The sequence below is a fragment of the Barbatula barbatula genome (assembly GCF_947034865.1).
Source record: "Barbatula barbatula genome assembly, chromosome: 2".
Lineage (NCBI taxonomy): Eukaryota > Metazoa > Chordata > Actinopteri > Cypriniformes > Nemacheilidae > Barbatula > Barbatula barbatula.
The window spans coordinates 24099302-24113694 of NC_136767.1; the positions used below are offsets into that span (position 1 = coordinate 24099302).

At 37.4% G+C, this 14393-nt stretch overlaps 4 protein-coding genes across 6 annotated transcripts; 2 read left to right on the top strand and 2 right to left on the bottom strand.

Moving 5' to 3' along the window:
- Positions 1 to 328: 328 nt before the first annotated feature.
- On the top strand, positions 329 to 4723 carry usp30 (ubiquitin specific peptidase 30). 3 transcript variants are annotated; one of them, XM_079481008.1, is made up of 13 exons: positions 329 to 498; positions 1077 to 1186; positions 1333 to 1515; positions 1611 to 1714; positions 1826 to 1924; positions 2088 to 2133; positions 2219 to 2313; positions 2460 to 2519; positions 2677 to 2763; positions 2855 to 2935; positions 3038 to 3257; positions 3365 to 3473; positions 3559 to 4723. In XM_079481008.1, the coding sequence occupies exons 1-13, from the start codon at positions 428 to 430 to the stop codon at positions 3803 to 3805; spliced, it is 1512 nt and encodes a 503-aa protein (XP_079337134.1). In that variant the 5' UTR covers positions 329 to 427; the 3' UTR covers positions 3806 to 4723. The 3 variants fall into 3 exon arrangements, with proteins under 3 accessions (XP_079337134.1, XP_079337136.1, XP_079337135.1); XM_079481009.1 differs by having other exon boundaries at positions 396 to 621; XM_079481010.1 differs by lacking the exon at positions 2855 to 2935 and having other exon boundaries at positions 345 to 498.
- Positions 4724 to 5037: 314 nt separating this feature from the next.
- Positions 5038 to 7458, top strand: pxmp2 (peroxisomal membrane protein 2). Its single transcript, XM_079481192.1, has 5 exons — positions 5038 to 5236; positions 5638 to 5760; positions 6041 to 6203; positions 6820 to 6939; positions 7031 to 7458. Exons 1-5 carry the CDS (start codon positions 5127 to 5129, stop codon positions 7097 to 7099), a joined length of 585 nt encoding a protein of 194 aa, XP_079337318.1. The 5' UTR covers positions 5038 to 5126; the 3' UTR covers positions 7100 to 7458.
- A 126-nt stretch (positions 7459 to 7584) lies between these two features.
- LOC306902839 (uncharacterized protein) lies at positions 7585 to 11027 on the bottom strand (the record flags this gene model as incomplete). The annotated part of the gene is made up of 4 exons (XM_079471704.1): positions 10972 to 11027; positions 10410 to 10875; positions 8147 to 8204; positions 7585 to 8023 (listed from the first exon to the last, which is right to left on the bottom strand). Exons 2-4 carry the CDS (start codon positions 10873 to 10875, stop codon positions 7585 to 7587), a joined length of 963 nt encoding a protein of 320 aa, XP_079327830.1. The 5' UTR covers positions 10972 to 11027.
- Positions 11028 to 12263: 1236 nt separating this feature from the next.
- Positions 12264 to 14232, bottom strand: LOC306908397 (polyubiquitin-like). Its single transcript, XM_079481232.1, has 2 exons — positions 14186 to 14232; positions 12264 to 14083 (listed from the first exon to the last, which is right to left on the bottom strand). The coding sequence occupies exon 2, from the start codon at positions 14074 to 14076 to the stop codon at positions 13606 to 13608; it is 471 nt and encodes a 156-aa protein (XP_079337358.1). The 5' UTR covers positions 14077 to 14083; positions 14186 to 14232; the 3' UTR covers positions 12264 to 13605.
- Between the last annotated feature and the right edge of the window lie 161 nt (positions 14233 to 14393).

Consider the following 14393-nt stretch of genomic DNA (forward strand, 5'->3'; position numbering starts at 1 on the left):
TTCCAAGGACGCTTTAGATTTAGATTTCCAACCAAGAATTTCTTATTTGTTGTTAAAAAAAATAAAAAAGGTTTACCACTTTGAAAATGTTTTCAAGGTGTATTTCACTGTGTTTACATAATTTTAAGAGTAAAAAAACATGTAACATTGCAAGCATTATTTGCAAAAGCAAACGTATTTGTAAATGGTACCCTTTTACTTTGTGTAATATTTTGTGTTGCTGTATTGTACTCTGGGTTATATATAAATATTCTTGTTTGAATTTTTTACGAATGTTTCTCATTGACTCTTAATAAAGCTTATAAATAAAGTTTTTCAAGCCCTTCGAGACTTCCTCATACGTCACAGACGCTCGTCCTACTCCGAGCAAAGTCCGCTGGACAACAATGCCCAATGTTTTGTTCCGCACAGCCAGGCGTTTTGAAACATGCCTTGGTGTAAACAGGGAGCTACAGAGAAGCTTGTCCGAGAGTTTTTGCGCACTGGATCCGCTGCAAGGTACGAGTTAGAGTAGTTTAATTTGACTTGACAACACAATTTTGCAGCTGTGTAGCTCTGGGTGTAGGTAAGGGACGAGGTATGATTGGCGATGTGTTGCACTGAAGGCCAGCAGATATTCGGGTTAGTAACAGATCAGTGGTGCGTGTACTTAACTAACCATCATAAATGGGTTAATATGTATTGTATTGGGATACTATTTTGGCTTTAGAAGTGAACAACCAACGAGGACACTTGGCTGAATGAACGCTGTGTTCTGCTGGTTACTAACTTGATCGCCAACAGTTGCTCAGTAAAAGTCATGTGTTATTAAAACGTGTGTTGAGTGTAATGGTGGCTTTTTGTCTTCGAGCCAAGGTTAGTGTATTATATAACACAGCTGTCAAACTCAGTGCAGATCTCCTGTCTGCCACAGGTGTCCCTTCTGTTATTAACCAAATAAGTGTCTCTGCTTCTGATCTTTCTGCAAGTACTATGATGCTCTTAAACTTATTTCAATATCGTTCCCTGAGGTGTTAAACAATGAAAGCAAGGTGTGGATTCATTCTTGACTCACATTATCTATCCCTTTGTTTCAGGAACAAAATTATGAAAAACTGGGGTATGGTTGGTGGAATAGCTGCTGCCATGGCAGCTGGAGTGTACGTGTTATGGGGTCCAATTTCAGATAGGAAGAAAAAGAGGAAAGGTCAGTAATATAATATTAAACAGTACCCGGAAAGGCAAGCTGAGCTTTTGTAGTGTTATACTATTTGGCCTTAGTTTCCATGTTAAGCTACTTTAACATAAGCATGTCAATTAATATATTCGCTTAAAATAATATTTGTCTCACAGGTATGGTTCCTGGTCTGCTTAATCTGGGAAACACATGTTTTATGAACTCACTTCTTCAGGGCCTGGCAGCGTGTCCTTCCTTCATCAGATGGCTTGAAGATTTTACGAATGAAAGCAACGTCCAGCCAGAGAAAACTGAAAGAGACACTCAGCTCTCCAGATCTCTAATACAGTTACTTAAAGGTTGCCCCCATTTTACTAATAAAACACAGATTTAGACTTTCAAAGGATGTATGAACACTAAAAGATTGTTTTGTACATTTTTCCTCAATTCACAGCCCTGTCGAGCCATGATCAGGGGGAAGATGATGTATTAGATGCAGGTTGCCTTTTAGAAGCTCTCAGACTTTACAGATGGCACATCAGCTCCTTTGAAGAACAGGTAGAGAATGTTCAGTGTCAAAAGTCAACCTTCAGATTGTTAAAGCATTGCTATGTGCTAAAGTTGTAAACTACGTATTGGAATTCAAAAAGCTGTTTTTTTTGTCCTCAGGATGCTCATGAGCTCTTCCATGTCCTCACATCCTCATTAGAAGAGGAGAGGGAACACCAACCCAGAGTTGCTCACCTGTTTGATATGCAAACATTGGAGGTAAACAGGAGCATTCACCATAGAAGTCCATCCTTAAGATGCCTGAGACATGCTCGATGGATTAACAAAAAAGCTGAATGTGAAGCTCTCAACTGCCTCGCTTCATAATGATTAACTGATGATTAATCATTAACTTTACTTATAAACCTCTTCATGCTTTCAGAAATCTGTCGAGTCCAAAGAAAAAAACATAAGCTGCAGAAGTGGAGGTAAATTACATTTTCATGTTACAATATTTTTAAATATTTGTTTGGCTTGGTAGGAATAGGCCTTCATTTTGTTATTCCTGCCCAGGCCCAATGCATCCTATTCCAAGTTTATGGAGGACTCGGCACCCTTTTCATGGCCGATTAACAAGTTATATGGCTTGCAAGCGGTGTGAGCAGCAGGTGATCTTTCTTACATTTTCCATATATTTAAAATGAACCTTTATAGATGTAAATAATGATTCGCTTTGTTAGCTAGATGTGATTAACGATGCAAAATAAAAACGGTCCTTCATTAGTCTCATCAATGTTTCATTTCTATATTTCAGAGTCCTGTGCATTATGATTCTTTCGACAGCTTGTCTCTTTCTATTCCTTCAAGTCAGTGGGTAAGCAAAAATGTGCACAATTTATTGCACAATAACATGTGTAGATCTGCTTCCTTATTAAGGTTGTGATCACTACATTAAAATATAAAACCTGCAAACTGAAGACTAAGAAATGTGTGTAAATTTCTTCACTGGTATTTTGTATTTCATTCTTTAGGGCCGACCAGTTACATTGGATCAGTGTCTTCAGCATTTTATCTCTTCTGAAACTATTAAAGAGGTGGAATGTGAAAATTGTACCGAGGTAAGGTTTAGCAGTACAGTGTTAAGTGTTGGTAAAATTACCTCATCATGGATTTGTCGGGAATTACAGATCTGCTCAATTCTCATTGTAGCAGCAGACTGGAGAAGTTATGAACGGTCAAGTTTTTGAGAGTCAGAAGACAGCGTTTGTTAAGCAGTTAAAACTTGGGAAGGTCGATTATATTTACTTATTAGTAGCAGATGTCTAGATACATTTGGCCTTTCAGCTTTGCATTTTATACCTTCTGTTGTATGTGTGTTTATTTTTGGTTTAGCTGCCTCAGTGCCTCTGCATTCATCTGCAAAGGCTTACCTGGTCTAAAGAAGGCACTCCCATGAAGAAACAAGAACATGTCCAATTCACAGAGTATTTGTCTATGGATCGATACAAGCACTGTACTGCAGGCCAGAAGCAGCAGAGGAACAACAGAACAAATAAAATTCCTGCTAAAGCTGTTGGGAACTCAAAAGACAAAACTGTTGCCAATGGTGTTGGTAGGATATACTGTCAACTCTTTTGCAAACTCAACCCTAAAATATATGTTCACTTACAATTCCAGGACCTTAGCCAACTGTCTGGTTTAATCCCATTTTCATTACAGATCCTGAACACTGTAACAACAATAAGTCAATGTCCAATGGAACCTTTCCCTCTGTCTTTCTACACTCACCAGGACTGAAGTCACAGCTCAACCTCACTTTTAACTACAGGTATATGCATATTTGTTGTTTCGATTGGCTCTATAGACCGAAGCAAGCATTTTCCATTTTAACAGTGATTTTCTTTCTCCACAAGCGCTTCGGAGTATTACTTCCGGTTAACAGCCATTCTGGTTCACCACGGTGATATGCACTCTGGACATTTTATCACCTACCGCCGCTGCCCTGCCTCCCTCCGTGGATCTTCTCAATTTAACTCCCAGTGGCTCTGGGTGTCGGATGATTCTGTGAGGAAAGCGACCCTGCAGGAGGTGCTTTCGTCTAGCGCATATCTGCTGTTTTACGAACGAGTGCAAAGGCCTGGCCTGAAGGTGGAGGATTAGCATGTCTTTTGCGTAGGTCTAAATTATCCTACAATACCCTCGTATGCCTACTCCTCTCCATTCCAGGACATACTACTCTGGCCAAGACCAATCATGTGTCCGTGCAGTGCATGCGGTTTGGTGTGCATTTATGGGCAGGTTGTTTCTGATCTATCTCATAGGGAAGAACAATAGAGGAGGAGGGTTTGTGATTTCAAGGTTGGATTTTCATGACAGCTTTATCCTGCTCTGTGTCTATGGAGTTTGTTTCCGTTAGAAAACTGCCCTTGCTTAATGTAGCGGGTGTATTTTACAACATCATAATCTGAGCATAGGAATAATGCAGCTCGGAGGTCTAGCTACCACTGGTGTGGGAATCGCAGAAGAGGTTTAATCCTCTGTTTTTGTTAGCAAAAGGTAGCAAATTGTCTCAGGTTTGTTGCTTTGCATTGTTGTCTTTGCATGTTGTTCATTTAACATTATGATATCTCGGAATTACTCATTGTTATTCATTTGTTTAGAGATTTCCCTCTGCAGACTTGACATGTAAGAGTTTTCTAAACTTGTAAAATCCACTAACTGTTTTTGTTACACATTCATAAACTAGGAGAACACACAATATTATTGGATGTTTCCTTTTCAAATCTTGTCTCTGTTTATTTCTCATAAATCCTGTTATAGTTGACAAACCCCATGTGCTTTAACTTCAGTGAACAGAAACCTTGCAGGAATGTGACGCAACTGTTACTTTAAACTGAAGTATTGATCCGAAGATGATCTGATAGTTTTCTGCTGGCACTTTTAGTTTTTCCATCAAATATATGTTAAATCCACATGATGCTTTTTGCACAACATTATATTTTTAAGAAAGTTATGTGTAAGATTGTATACATGTTTTTCATGTGTAAATCAAAGTAAATAAAATCTGCAACAATGTTATTTATTCTCTCTGCTTTTTCCATCTCACGTGGTTTTCCAAACCACAGGACCATCTTCAGTTTATTTACTTTTTTATAAATGTTGGAAAAAATGCAATTTACAACGCACATTTAATTGATCGCTTTTAAAATAATAATATTTTTAAGAAAGTCAAACGCATTCGGAACGATGCTGAATAAATGACAACACCTCTTTGTGTGAACTACTCCTTTAAGAGGTCCGGCCCTGTAGGAGACAGCGCGTGTACTTTAATGCGCGGCCTTGGAGACGTTAACCAATAGATATGCGCCTGTCCTGTGACGTAATTTCAGACCAGACAGTCCCCGCCCCATTCACTGATTCGTACTTTTAAACCATCAAACGCTCATTTTAAGTGTACAAACGTTGTTAAAGTAACTTGATCATGCCTACACAAAGTGTACCAGTCCGGGATTCCTCTTTTCCTGCGAGGGTACTACAACAATACTTGCTTTTATTAAAGAAATATCCAATCCTAACTAAATCTGTTACGAGGTCAGTTTATATTTTTGTCAAAGCTAGTTTGTTAGCTTTGTTTGTGGGTTTGTCATCGCATAAATTTGACTAGCCTCCTAGCTTTGCAAATAACGTTAACTGTACTGTCAAAGTCAAACCCCTAACAAAGTGCTGCACTGATGATTTGTAGTCTTGATTTATGCTTGCAGTGATAATAGATAAGTAGATAGTGTTTTTGTAAGCACAGGACTTTGCACCGTGCCTATCTCTTATTGTTTTGGTAAGTTGGGGGTGTTGTGGAGCTAACAATCCCACTGTCAAAAAGTTTCACACTTACTGTTGGACAAATGCATGAAAAGACAAGCGTGCACATTACTACAGTAGATGCAAGGCAATGTGGGTACAATGATACAAGGACTGCTATTCTTGTTTTTCCACAGTGGTATTCTCTCATCGTTGGGAAATCTTCTGTCTCAAGCTTTGGAGTCCAGTAAAAACAGCAATGAAAAAAGCCCAAGCAAGAAAATCAATGTCATGGGACCTGTACACTTTGCAGTTTATGGGTGATTACTTAAACACAATGCATAATGCTTTTATATGCATTTGTATGCACCCCATAATCATGTCAAATGATCATTGTGGATTTTCACAATAACCACATGTGTTGCATTGCATTTTAACATTTAACACAACTTGAAAAATATACTAAGAATTTCTTTATCGCAGTTTACTTTACTTGTTGACTGTTGATAAGTGTTTGATCTAGCGTCTAATAGAATTTGTTTTATAATTAGTGATCTTGGTCCCTTTCTGCTGTTTGAAATATCTTTTTGCTTGTTTCAGGCTTGTTATAACAGGTCCTCTCAGTCATTACTTCTACCATCTCCTGGAGGTGTTGTTTCCAACCACCGTTCCATACTGCCTGGTCAAACGCCTTCTTCTAGAGCGTCTAATATTTGCCCCAGCTTTCCTCTTGCTCTTCTATGCGGTCATGAATGCTTTGGAGGTACTGTAATGTTGATCTTGTAGATATGATGCAGTCTGGAAAGGCATCTTAAGCCTTTAATGTAGCCTACATAAGTCTGTGACTCATATTGAGGAAGTGATTTTCATAATGTTGAAGAATTTACTTTTTTTGTCAATCATGCTTTCAAATGCGAGTCATTCTATTGCTATAAAAGGCTAAAACAGTATGTAGGCTGTCGTCGTCCATACTTTGACCAGTCCTGCTGGTTCTGTTACTGGTCAATGAACTTCATCTGTTTGCTGATCTGCAGATTTCAGTGTTCCAACTCATGTAGTGATTCAGATGAGTTGGTTGTTGACCCTTTCATCCCCTTTTTCATCTCTTCAGGTTCAGCTTTGTCTAAGTTGTTCTAAATTTAAATCATTTACATAAAAGCTGTCTGGATTTTATCCACCCAACACAAATATTTTATGCTGCTGTTAAATATGTTATATTTTCTCTTTATGGAGAAAATAATACCCATGCCTATTATCTCACTTGTACCGAAAAATGAAATACTTGTTGAATTACTTATTTAATAGCTGCATCCAAGGTTTGTCAACCCATTCATATATTTGAAAATCATGTTAAATTACCTAAAATATATATTTTTCAGGGCAAGACAGTTGGAGAACTACAGAAGAAACTTACAACTACTTACTGGTCTTCACTGAAGATGAACTGGAAGGTTTGGACCCCATTTCAGTTTATCAACATCAACTATATACCTGTACAGGTAAGACTAGAACACCAAATCAGTATCATTCAGATAAAATAACACATACTTTATCATGTATTATTATCACTCTCTTTTTCTGACTCTGCAGTTTCGAGTGCTGTTTGCCAACATTGTTGCCTTATTCTGGTACGCCTACCTAGCCTCTGTCAGGAAATGAAACCAAAACAGATCAACATCAAAACAACCAAGTAGCTGGCTAGAGAAGGATTAAACCATTTTTGTGCCTTAAAAGGACTGCTGTGGCCAGAAAAAAGTATTCTGATGTCTTCCAGGGCAACTGACAATTTTTGTGCTGTAGTTCCGTCCCCCTGCCCGCCTCCAACAGCTCGTCTTTTCAGGAAATAATCGTACAGCTGTATCTCTCATTTATAAATTTGACCAAACAGAATTCTCTTTGAAGATACGAAGTATGCAATACTACTGTATAGGCATTTAAGATTAATATGAGATTGGCAGAAACTGCGTGTTACCCCATCTTTAAATAAACAATCTTATTTTCAGAAATAAAGGTGGAAATGTTCCTTAATTGCACCCAAGACTTAAGGGACGTGCTTTAGTAAATATGTAATTACATTTGTTTGAGATACAACCAACAAGATTATGATAAGGTACATAGAAATCAGTTGATGTCAAACTTCTCCATTACCCACGTAAGCGGAGAGTCATGTGAATAGTGCTTAGTTCTGTGATGTCGTAGTCTTGCAACATCCTGCCGTACTCGAGTTGTCTGCCGTTGTAAATGAGGCGCTGCTGGTCCACCGGGACTCTTTCTTTTTTGAAGATCTTACCGGAAAGCTGAACCACTGTCTCCTTGGGACCAACGACGTAGGTACTCGTTATGCCTTTCTCATTCCTTACAAACACCTGCATAGGTCCAGGAATCTTTACAGGATTTGTAGCAAGTAGCATCAGGGAGGACTCTGATGACAAACCATAACTTCTGAGGGTTCTAGAATCATTGTCAAAGTTGATAAAGTCCTGCAAAATGAGCTGCTTCAATTCACCAACTGTGGCATTGCAATCCACAGTCAGGCATTTTGTGTTTCCATTGAATCCCTTCACTATTAATTCCATCGCAAGCCTGTCCTAATGAGAGAAAGCAAATAAGTTAATTTTATTTTAACGATCCAAGTACAAGGTTTTAAGCTTAAATTTAAAGTCAGAACTTTTTAGCGCACTTCTAATGTCTAATGTGATGGCTTACCCAGATGATCTTTCGCTGTTTACTGGTTTTCTAACTTGTGTCTGGTGCTGTGAGAAGTCTCATAACAAGGAGGCATTAATAAAGCATCCTTCAAGCCCCGCCTCAATAAGTGTATCGTTTCCGAAGACTTGCTAGGCAGCTTTCGGTTTCCATTCTGAGTTATGAGAGTTCAACAGGATGACACAGCACAGATCTGCTTGACAATAACATAAATGCACTTACTGCACATTACAATTACGTTTTTAAAATTGGTTCAGATACAGCCCACACATAGAAAAATAGGCTAGACTACAGAATGTAGCCTAAAACCGTTACTTTAAAATTTTAAATCTTACTTCAGTAAATACTATAGTAGATCTATATTATAGTGTAATAAATAGGCTATTATTGTTCTGAAGTGAAATTGTGATAATATAGCTACTAAAGCAATATATTATTACAGTGGCAGTAATTTAATTCTTCATGTGGGATGTTTTTGTCATCATTAAAAAGCATTCACATTTGGTTGATATGTTATGATGTTTTTCTATTTATCAGATTTCGTGTAAACAATTTTATTTGAGTTTCGAGCTTGCACTATAAACAGCTGGAAAACACATACTGTCATGAGAGGGAATTCCCCTTGATCAGGTGATGACGAATTCGAAGGTAAAACGTCACCGATCAGCAGCCGCACCTCCTTCATTCTAACAACACACCTGTTCATGGTTTCATTTTCCTTTCAGGTGGTTTGTTTCTTCTCATGTACCATGTGGTGTCTATTACATAACATGCACACAAACATGCCTAAGCTTGTTAAAATGCTGTGCTGTGTTTAAAGTTAGTTTAATATTGATTTGTAAGAATTGTTTGAATGTATTTTTGAAATGAATGTCATTTTAATCCTGAGTCGCTTCTGTCCCATTCAGGTGTGTTGTTTTCTAACACATTGAATAAAGAGAAAATGCTTTCTTAAAAATTCTGGTTTATTTTCAACCCATCATTGGTTCAAAGGGACGTTGTATTTTATCATTTCATTTTAGTTTTAGCCTCAATTCAACATAGTATTGAAGCACGTAGGCCCGACAAATGTCCTCTGAAACATACTGTAGGCTCACATACGATTTTAATCTCGGTGGAGAATAGATAAGTTAAATGGAAACTAAAGGTTTAAAAAAATCATAAATCTGAATGAAACAAATCAAAAATTAACATATTAGGTTATATAACAATCAATTTAAGTCAGAGGGTCCAACAGCCCTCCTAAATGTTTTAGGCTGTGGTTTTCAGAACACTTTATTCCCAAGAAATGAATTTAAGTGAAAACTTATTTGTACACCGGCAAGTAGAGCTTAATTTGTTTAATAGGCGTTAAGAAAAAACACATGGAATAGGTCAAACAAATGGTAATGGCTTATTAGTTTAAGAATGTTTGTTGTGTTCTTATGTGCATGTTGACCTGTAGGTGGCAGTAGAGGTTGCTTCGATGAGTATGAGACGGAGAGTGAGAAGTGTTACACCTGTGACTACATGCGCTATACTATTCTGCTACTTTCTTTGTTTTAAAAAAAGTATTCTTGTTTGTCCATACGCCTCCTCATTGTTACTTACTAAGGACATAACAATGTTCTTTTATTCCTTTATAGTTTTATTAAGACATTACATACAACAATTTAAAAATAATAAAACTGCAAACAATTACAAAGTTTACATCATAATGGTATACATATTTGTAAGTTGTACATTATTTACAGTGTATTAGTGTGGGTCAGGGTCAGTGGCGCTGCTAGCCATTTTGGTGCCCTAAGCATAATTCCATTATTATGCCCCCTTTGCCACACCCCCCCCCCTGTTTTGCTGTTGGTGACAGTGAAATGAATGTGTAATGTGTACACCAACACACAGAATCTTTTGTTATAGTTATGAATAATAATTCTCCATGTAATACGAAAATATGCCTGTAACCTATGTAAGTGACAAAAAATGAAGCACAGCAAAATTCACCCAAACATTTTATTGATGAGGCATAATAGCATACAAATAGGCTATGAAAGCAGAAAACATACAAGAATGGCATAAATAAGTTCACGTTTTATAATTTAAACATTAAAAAAATAACTTACATTACCAGAAAACGCAATATATAGATATACATAAAATATATATATTAGTCAGAGCAGTGATATAACGTGCTTTAGTTTTTACTCTTCCTTCACCCTCTAAAATTTCAATAGATTCTATTTTAAAATTGATTTTTAGAAGTATTACCGCTGTCTCTATTGACCTCCTCGGAGACGGAGTAACATGTCAATGGTGCTTCCATGTCTGATGTTGTAGTCTTGCAACATCTTGCCGGACTCTTGCTTGCTGCCAAAATGGAGCCTTTGCTGGTCCACCGGGACTCTTGCTACGTTGTAGACCTTACGCTGGAGCTGATCTACTGTCTCATTGACGCTAACATCATAAGTACATATCTTGCCATTTACATTCTTGACAAACACCTGCATCGGTTCAGGGTTCATGATGAGGAGCGCTAGCGTGGACAATGAGGTCACACCGTATTCACTTAGTCTTCTGGAATCATCTTCAAGGATGATTCGTTGCCCATTATTTGCAAATAGCTTCTGTTGAGAAGGATTCACATTGAAGTGCTGCGAAATTAGCTGCTTCAGTTCACCAACTGTGGCATTGTGGTCCACAGTCAGACGTTGTGAGTTCCCATTGATTCCTGTTATTGTTAGATCCATCATCTGTTAAAATGAGTCACAAATGCAAGTTAGTTTACAAATCTAAACTTACCATATTTATTCTCATGTGTTTTTCGTGTGATATGATAAGGAGCTTACCAAGCTGCTCAGATTGTTCCCCGTTTACTGCTTTTTCTCTCCCACCAAATTCAAATAGCATTTGTGGCTCAGGATAGAGAACAGGCTTTATAAAGCATGCTTTGTGTCCCGCCTCAAAACAAGGCTATGTTTGCCAAGACTTGCTGGGCAACTTTTATTTTCCATTTTGCAGGTCTGAGAAATCCTGAGAAATGATCAATCAACAGGATACCAAGACTACATGCTCTCCAATAAAATGCATATGGGAAGTGTGACAAAAAGGCAAAATTTGTTTCATCTTTCGTTTTCCATTCCACAAAAACGGTGATATAATGCTTGAGGTGAGTACCTGATAAACAAATTAACGTTTATAACTACATTTTATAATAGCCATGCTTTATGGGATCAACACTAATAGCAAGATATTGTAGTTTTATCAATAGACTTGATTATTATCAATTATGCTTTATTTTCCAAGAGAGGGAATTTCCCATGGTCAGATGATGGGAATGTCAATCGAAGCGCGTCAGAGATCCACAAGTCATTTGACTACACACCTGTTTAAGGTTTCGTTTTCCCTTCAGGTGATTTGTTTCCTGTAAATTTTGCATTGCTGTTTATCATGTGAAATATGTCTCTCTGATCTTCTAAAATGAAATTTATGAATTATTTTTATTTCTAGTCCTCCCATGAGCAGTTGGAGGAATCATTTTCACATTTATTGTTAAATCCGCATAAAAGAAACCCAATTGTCCCCTATAATAAAAACCCTAAATAAATGCAGAAAAAATACACTAAGTTATTTATCACATTTGGTTGGGAAATGAGCAGACACAAAAAATTCTGTAGCAAAGGAACCAATGGTTAAAACATATCGAAAACCTTATTCTGTTTTTAGTCACGAAACTGAAAATAATGTTGATGCATAGTGCAGGTGAAGCCGTTATCACTTCATGTACTTCCAAATAATACAACCTACTCAATGAAAAGAAGTGTTGATTTGACTTGAACGATTTAAATATTTTGAATTCTGGAAACAAAAATAAATTAAGTTTACTTTTTTATCTCATGGGGCTTACAAATCTAATACCACAACTAAAACTTCATATGATTTAATGTTTTCCTTTCTAAATGTTTTGGTCACCTCATTGCAGTGGGCCTACTGTTATGTTGGGTGACGGTGAATGTGTAATGTGTATACCAACACACGGAAGCTTTTGCATACTCAATAGATTGTACAATTATTTTCTCCATGTAAAACGAAAATATGCATGTAACCAATGTAAGTGGATAAAAGGAAGCACAGCATAATTCACCCAAACATTTTAATGATGAGGCATAATAGCATTAACTACGTACAGATAAGACTAGTACACCAAATCGGTATCAATCAGATTAAAAAACATAAAAAAATGTATGTTTTATCAAGTATCACTTTTTTCTGACTCTACATTGTTTCGTGTGCTGTTTGCCAACCTGGGTTCCTTTTTCTGGTACGCCTATCCTCTAGCAGGAAATGAAACCAAACTTGTATAACATCAAAACAAGCTAGCTGGCTATAGGATCAAAAGTCTGTGCATCAAATAATAAAGTCCTTCAAATTTGAAAAGTCTTTCAGGGCAGCTGGTAGGAAATGTACGAAGAGTGTGGTTCCGAAATAAGATAACTGTTTTAAAAAAAATCTAAAATCTGTTTTTTTATTGTGCATTCCAATTAATATCAATCAAACTGCAGTTGGCGTGTTAATATCGATCAATGCAAATGTTGTCATGTCAATAACGTCAACTTTTATTAACAAAGGTGGGTTTGTTTATAGCTTTCTTTATTTTTACCCAAAACTATGTGCCTTTTATAAACTGCCTTGAGTGTAATACATAACATATCTTAACACCAAGGTGATAGAAATCCTTTTATCTTCAGTTTCATCACGAACCTATCCAAATGAGATCAAGCAAGTTCGTTAGAAGTTTAACTGCTGCAGTATATTATACTATTTCAATATTTAAACTCATACTTCTAAATGTGTTTGCTGCAAGCTTCTTTTAGCTTTACGGCTGTTGTCAGGTCAACTTCTTGTGCACAACAGCGCCACCGATTACACTGCGGAATATTTAAAGTAATGCATCCTTCATATGCTCTGCCTCTAAACAAAGTTTAATTTTCCATTCAGCATAATCGCGGATGCATGAGGAGTATGAATAATATACCTTTCAAACAAACTCAACCTATTTGGCTATAAAACATGTTTTAGATAGTCTACATCCCGTTTTTTTGTTGTTAAAATACTAACTACACAAGATCAGCATTTATATGAATATGTGAACATTTGTATAACCAGAACCTCGATCACAGACGAAAAAAATATAGAATTGAGAAGTTATTGTTAGAGTAGCCTATTTATCTTTTTATTTACAACCATTATATTTACAATGAAGAAACCATTTGAAATATTACAATAAAATGATGCAATAAATGCACAATAGGGACATTGCACAACTTATTACAGGCAGTGCAATTATGTGCATACTTTTTAAAGTGACTAACAACACTGTTTTAATGCATTTCTAGTCTTTTCCCCTCAGAAGATACAGATTAGATAGGAATGTTGGGGATTTCGGCGTTGCAACTCTCGTAGCTCCAGATCAAACTTCTCCATTAACCTCCTCTGAGACGGAGAGTCATGTGAATGGTGCTTTGATTTGTAATGTCGTAGTCTTGCAGCATCCTGACGGACTCCAGTTGCTTGCCGTTAAAAATGAGCCTCTGCTGGTCCAGCGGGACTCTTTCTTTATTGAAGATCTTACGCTGAAGCTGATCCACTGTCTCGTTGGGTTCAACGTCGTAGGTACTCGTTATGCCCTTCTCATTCCTGACAAACACCTGCATAGGTCCAGGGTTCGTGATGAGGAGCGCAATCGTGGACCCTGAGTGCAGACCGTAACTGCTGAGGCTTCTGGAATCATCGTCGAGGTTGATTCGTTGACCATTATTTGCAGACAGTTTCTGCTGAATAGGCTTCACGCCGAAGTGCTGCGAAACGAGCAGCTTCAGATGACCAACTGTGGCATTGCAGTCCACAGGCAGACGTTTTGTGTTGCCGTTGATTTCTTTAATTATTATATCCATCGCGTTGCTGTCAAAAAAAGTTTAGAAAAAGCAAGTTAGAACTACTGAATCACCCGCTTAAAAGCCTGAACTGTTTAGCGCACTTCTAATGTCTAATGTGATGGCTTACCCAGAAGATCTTTCGCTGTTTACTGGTTTTCTAACTTGTGTCTGGTGCTGTGAGAAGTCTCATAAAAAGGAGGCATTAATAAAGCATCCTTCAAGCCCCGCCTCAAAAAGAGAATCGTTTCCGAAGACTTGCTAGCTTTCGGTTTCCATTCTGAGTTATGATAGAGAGTTCAACAGGATGACACAGCACAGATCTGCTTGACAATAAC

Coding starts and splice junctions, on each gene's coding strand:
- LOC306908397 (XM_079481232.1), bottom strand. CDS start 14,076: ATGGATATAATAATTAAAGAAATCAACGGCAACACAAAACGTCTGCCT.
- pxmp2 (XM_079481192.1), top strand. CDS start 5,127: ATGCCTACACAAAGTGTACCAGTCCGGGATTCCTCTTTTCCTGCGAGG. Junction 5,237..5,637: donor CTAACTAAATCTGTTACGAG/GTCAGTTTATAT, acceptor GTTTTTCCACAG/TGGTATTCTCTCATCGTTGG. Junction 6,940..7,030: donor TCAACTATATACCTGTACAG/GTAAGACTAGAA, acceptor CTGACTCTGCAG/TTTCGAGTGCTGTTTGCCAA.
- usp30 (XM_079481008.1), top strand. CDS start 428: ATGCCTTGGTGTAAACAGGGAGCTACAGAGAAGCTTGTCCGAGAGTTT. Junction 1,715..1,825: donor TCAGCTCCTTTGAAGAACAG/GTAGAGAATGTT, acceptor TTTTGTCCTCAG/GATGCTCATGAGCTCTTCCA. Junction 2,314..2,459: donor GCAAGCGGTGTGAGCAGCAG/GTGATCTTTCTT, acceptor TCTATATTTCAG/AGTCCTGTGCATTATGATTC.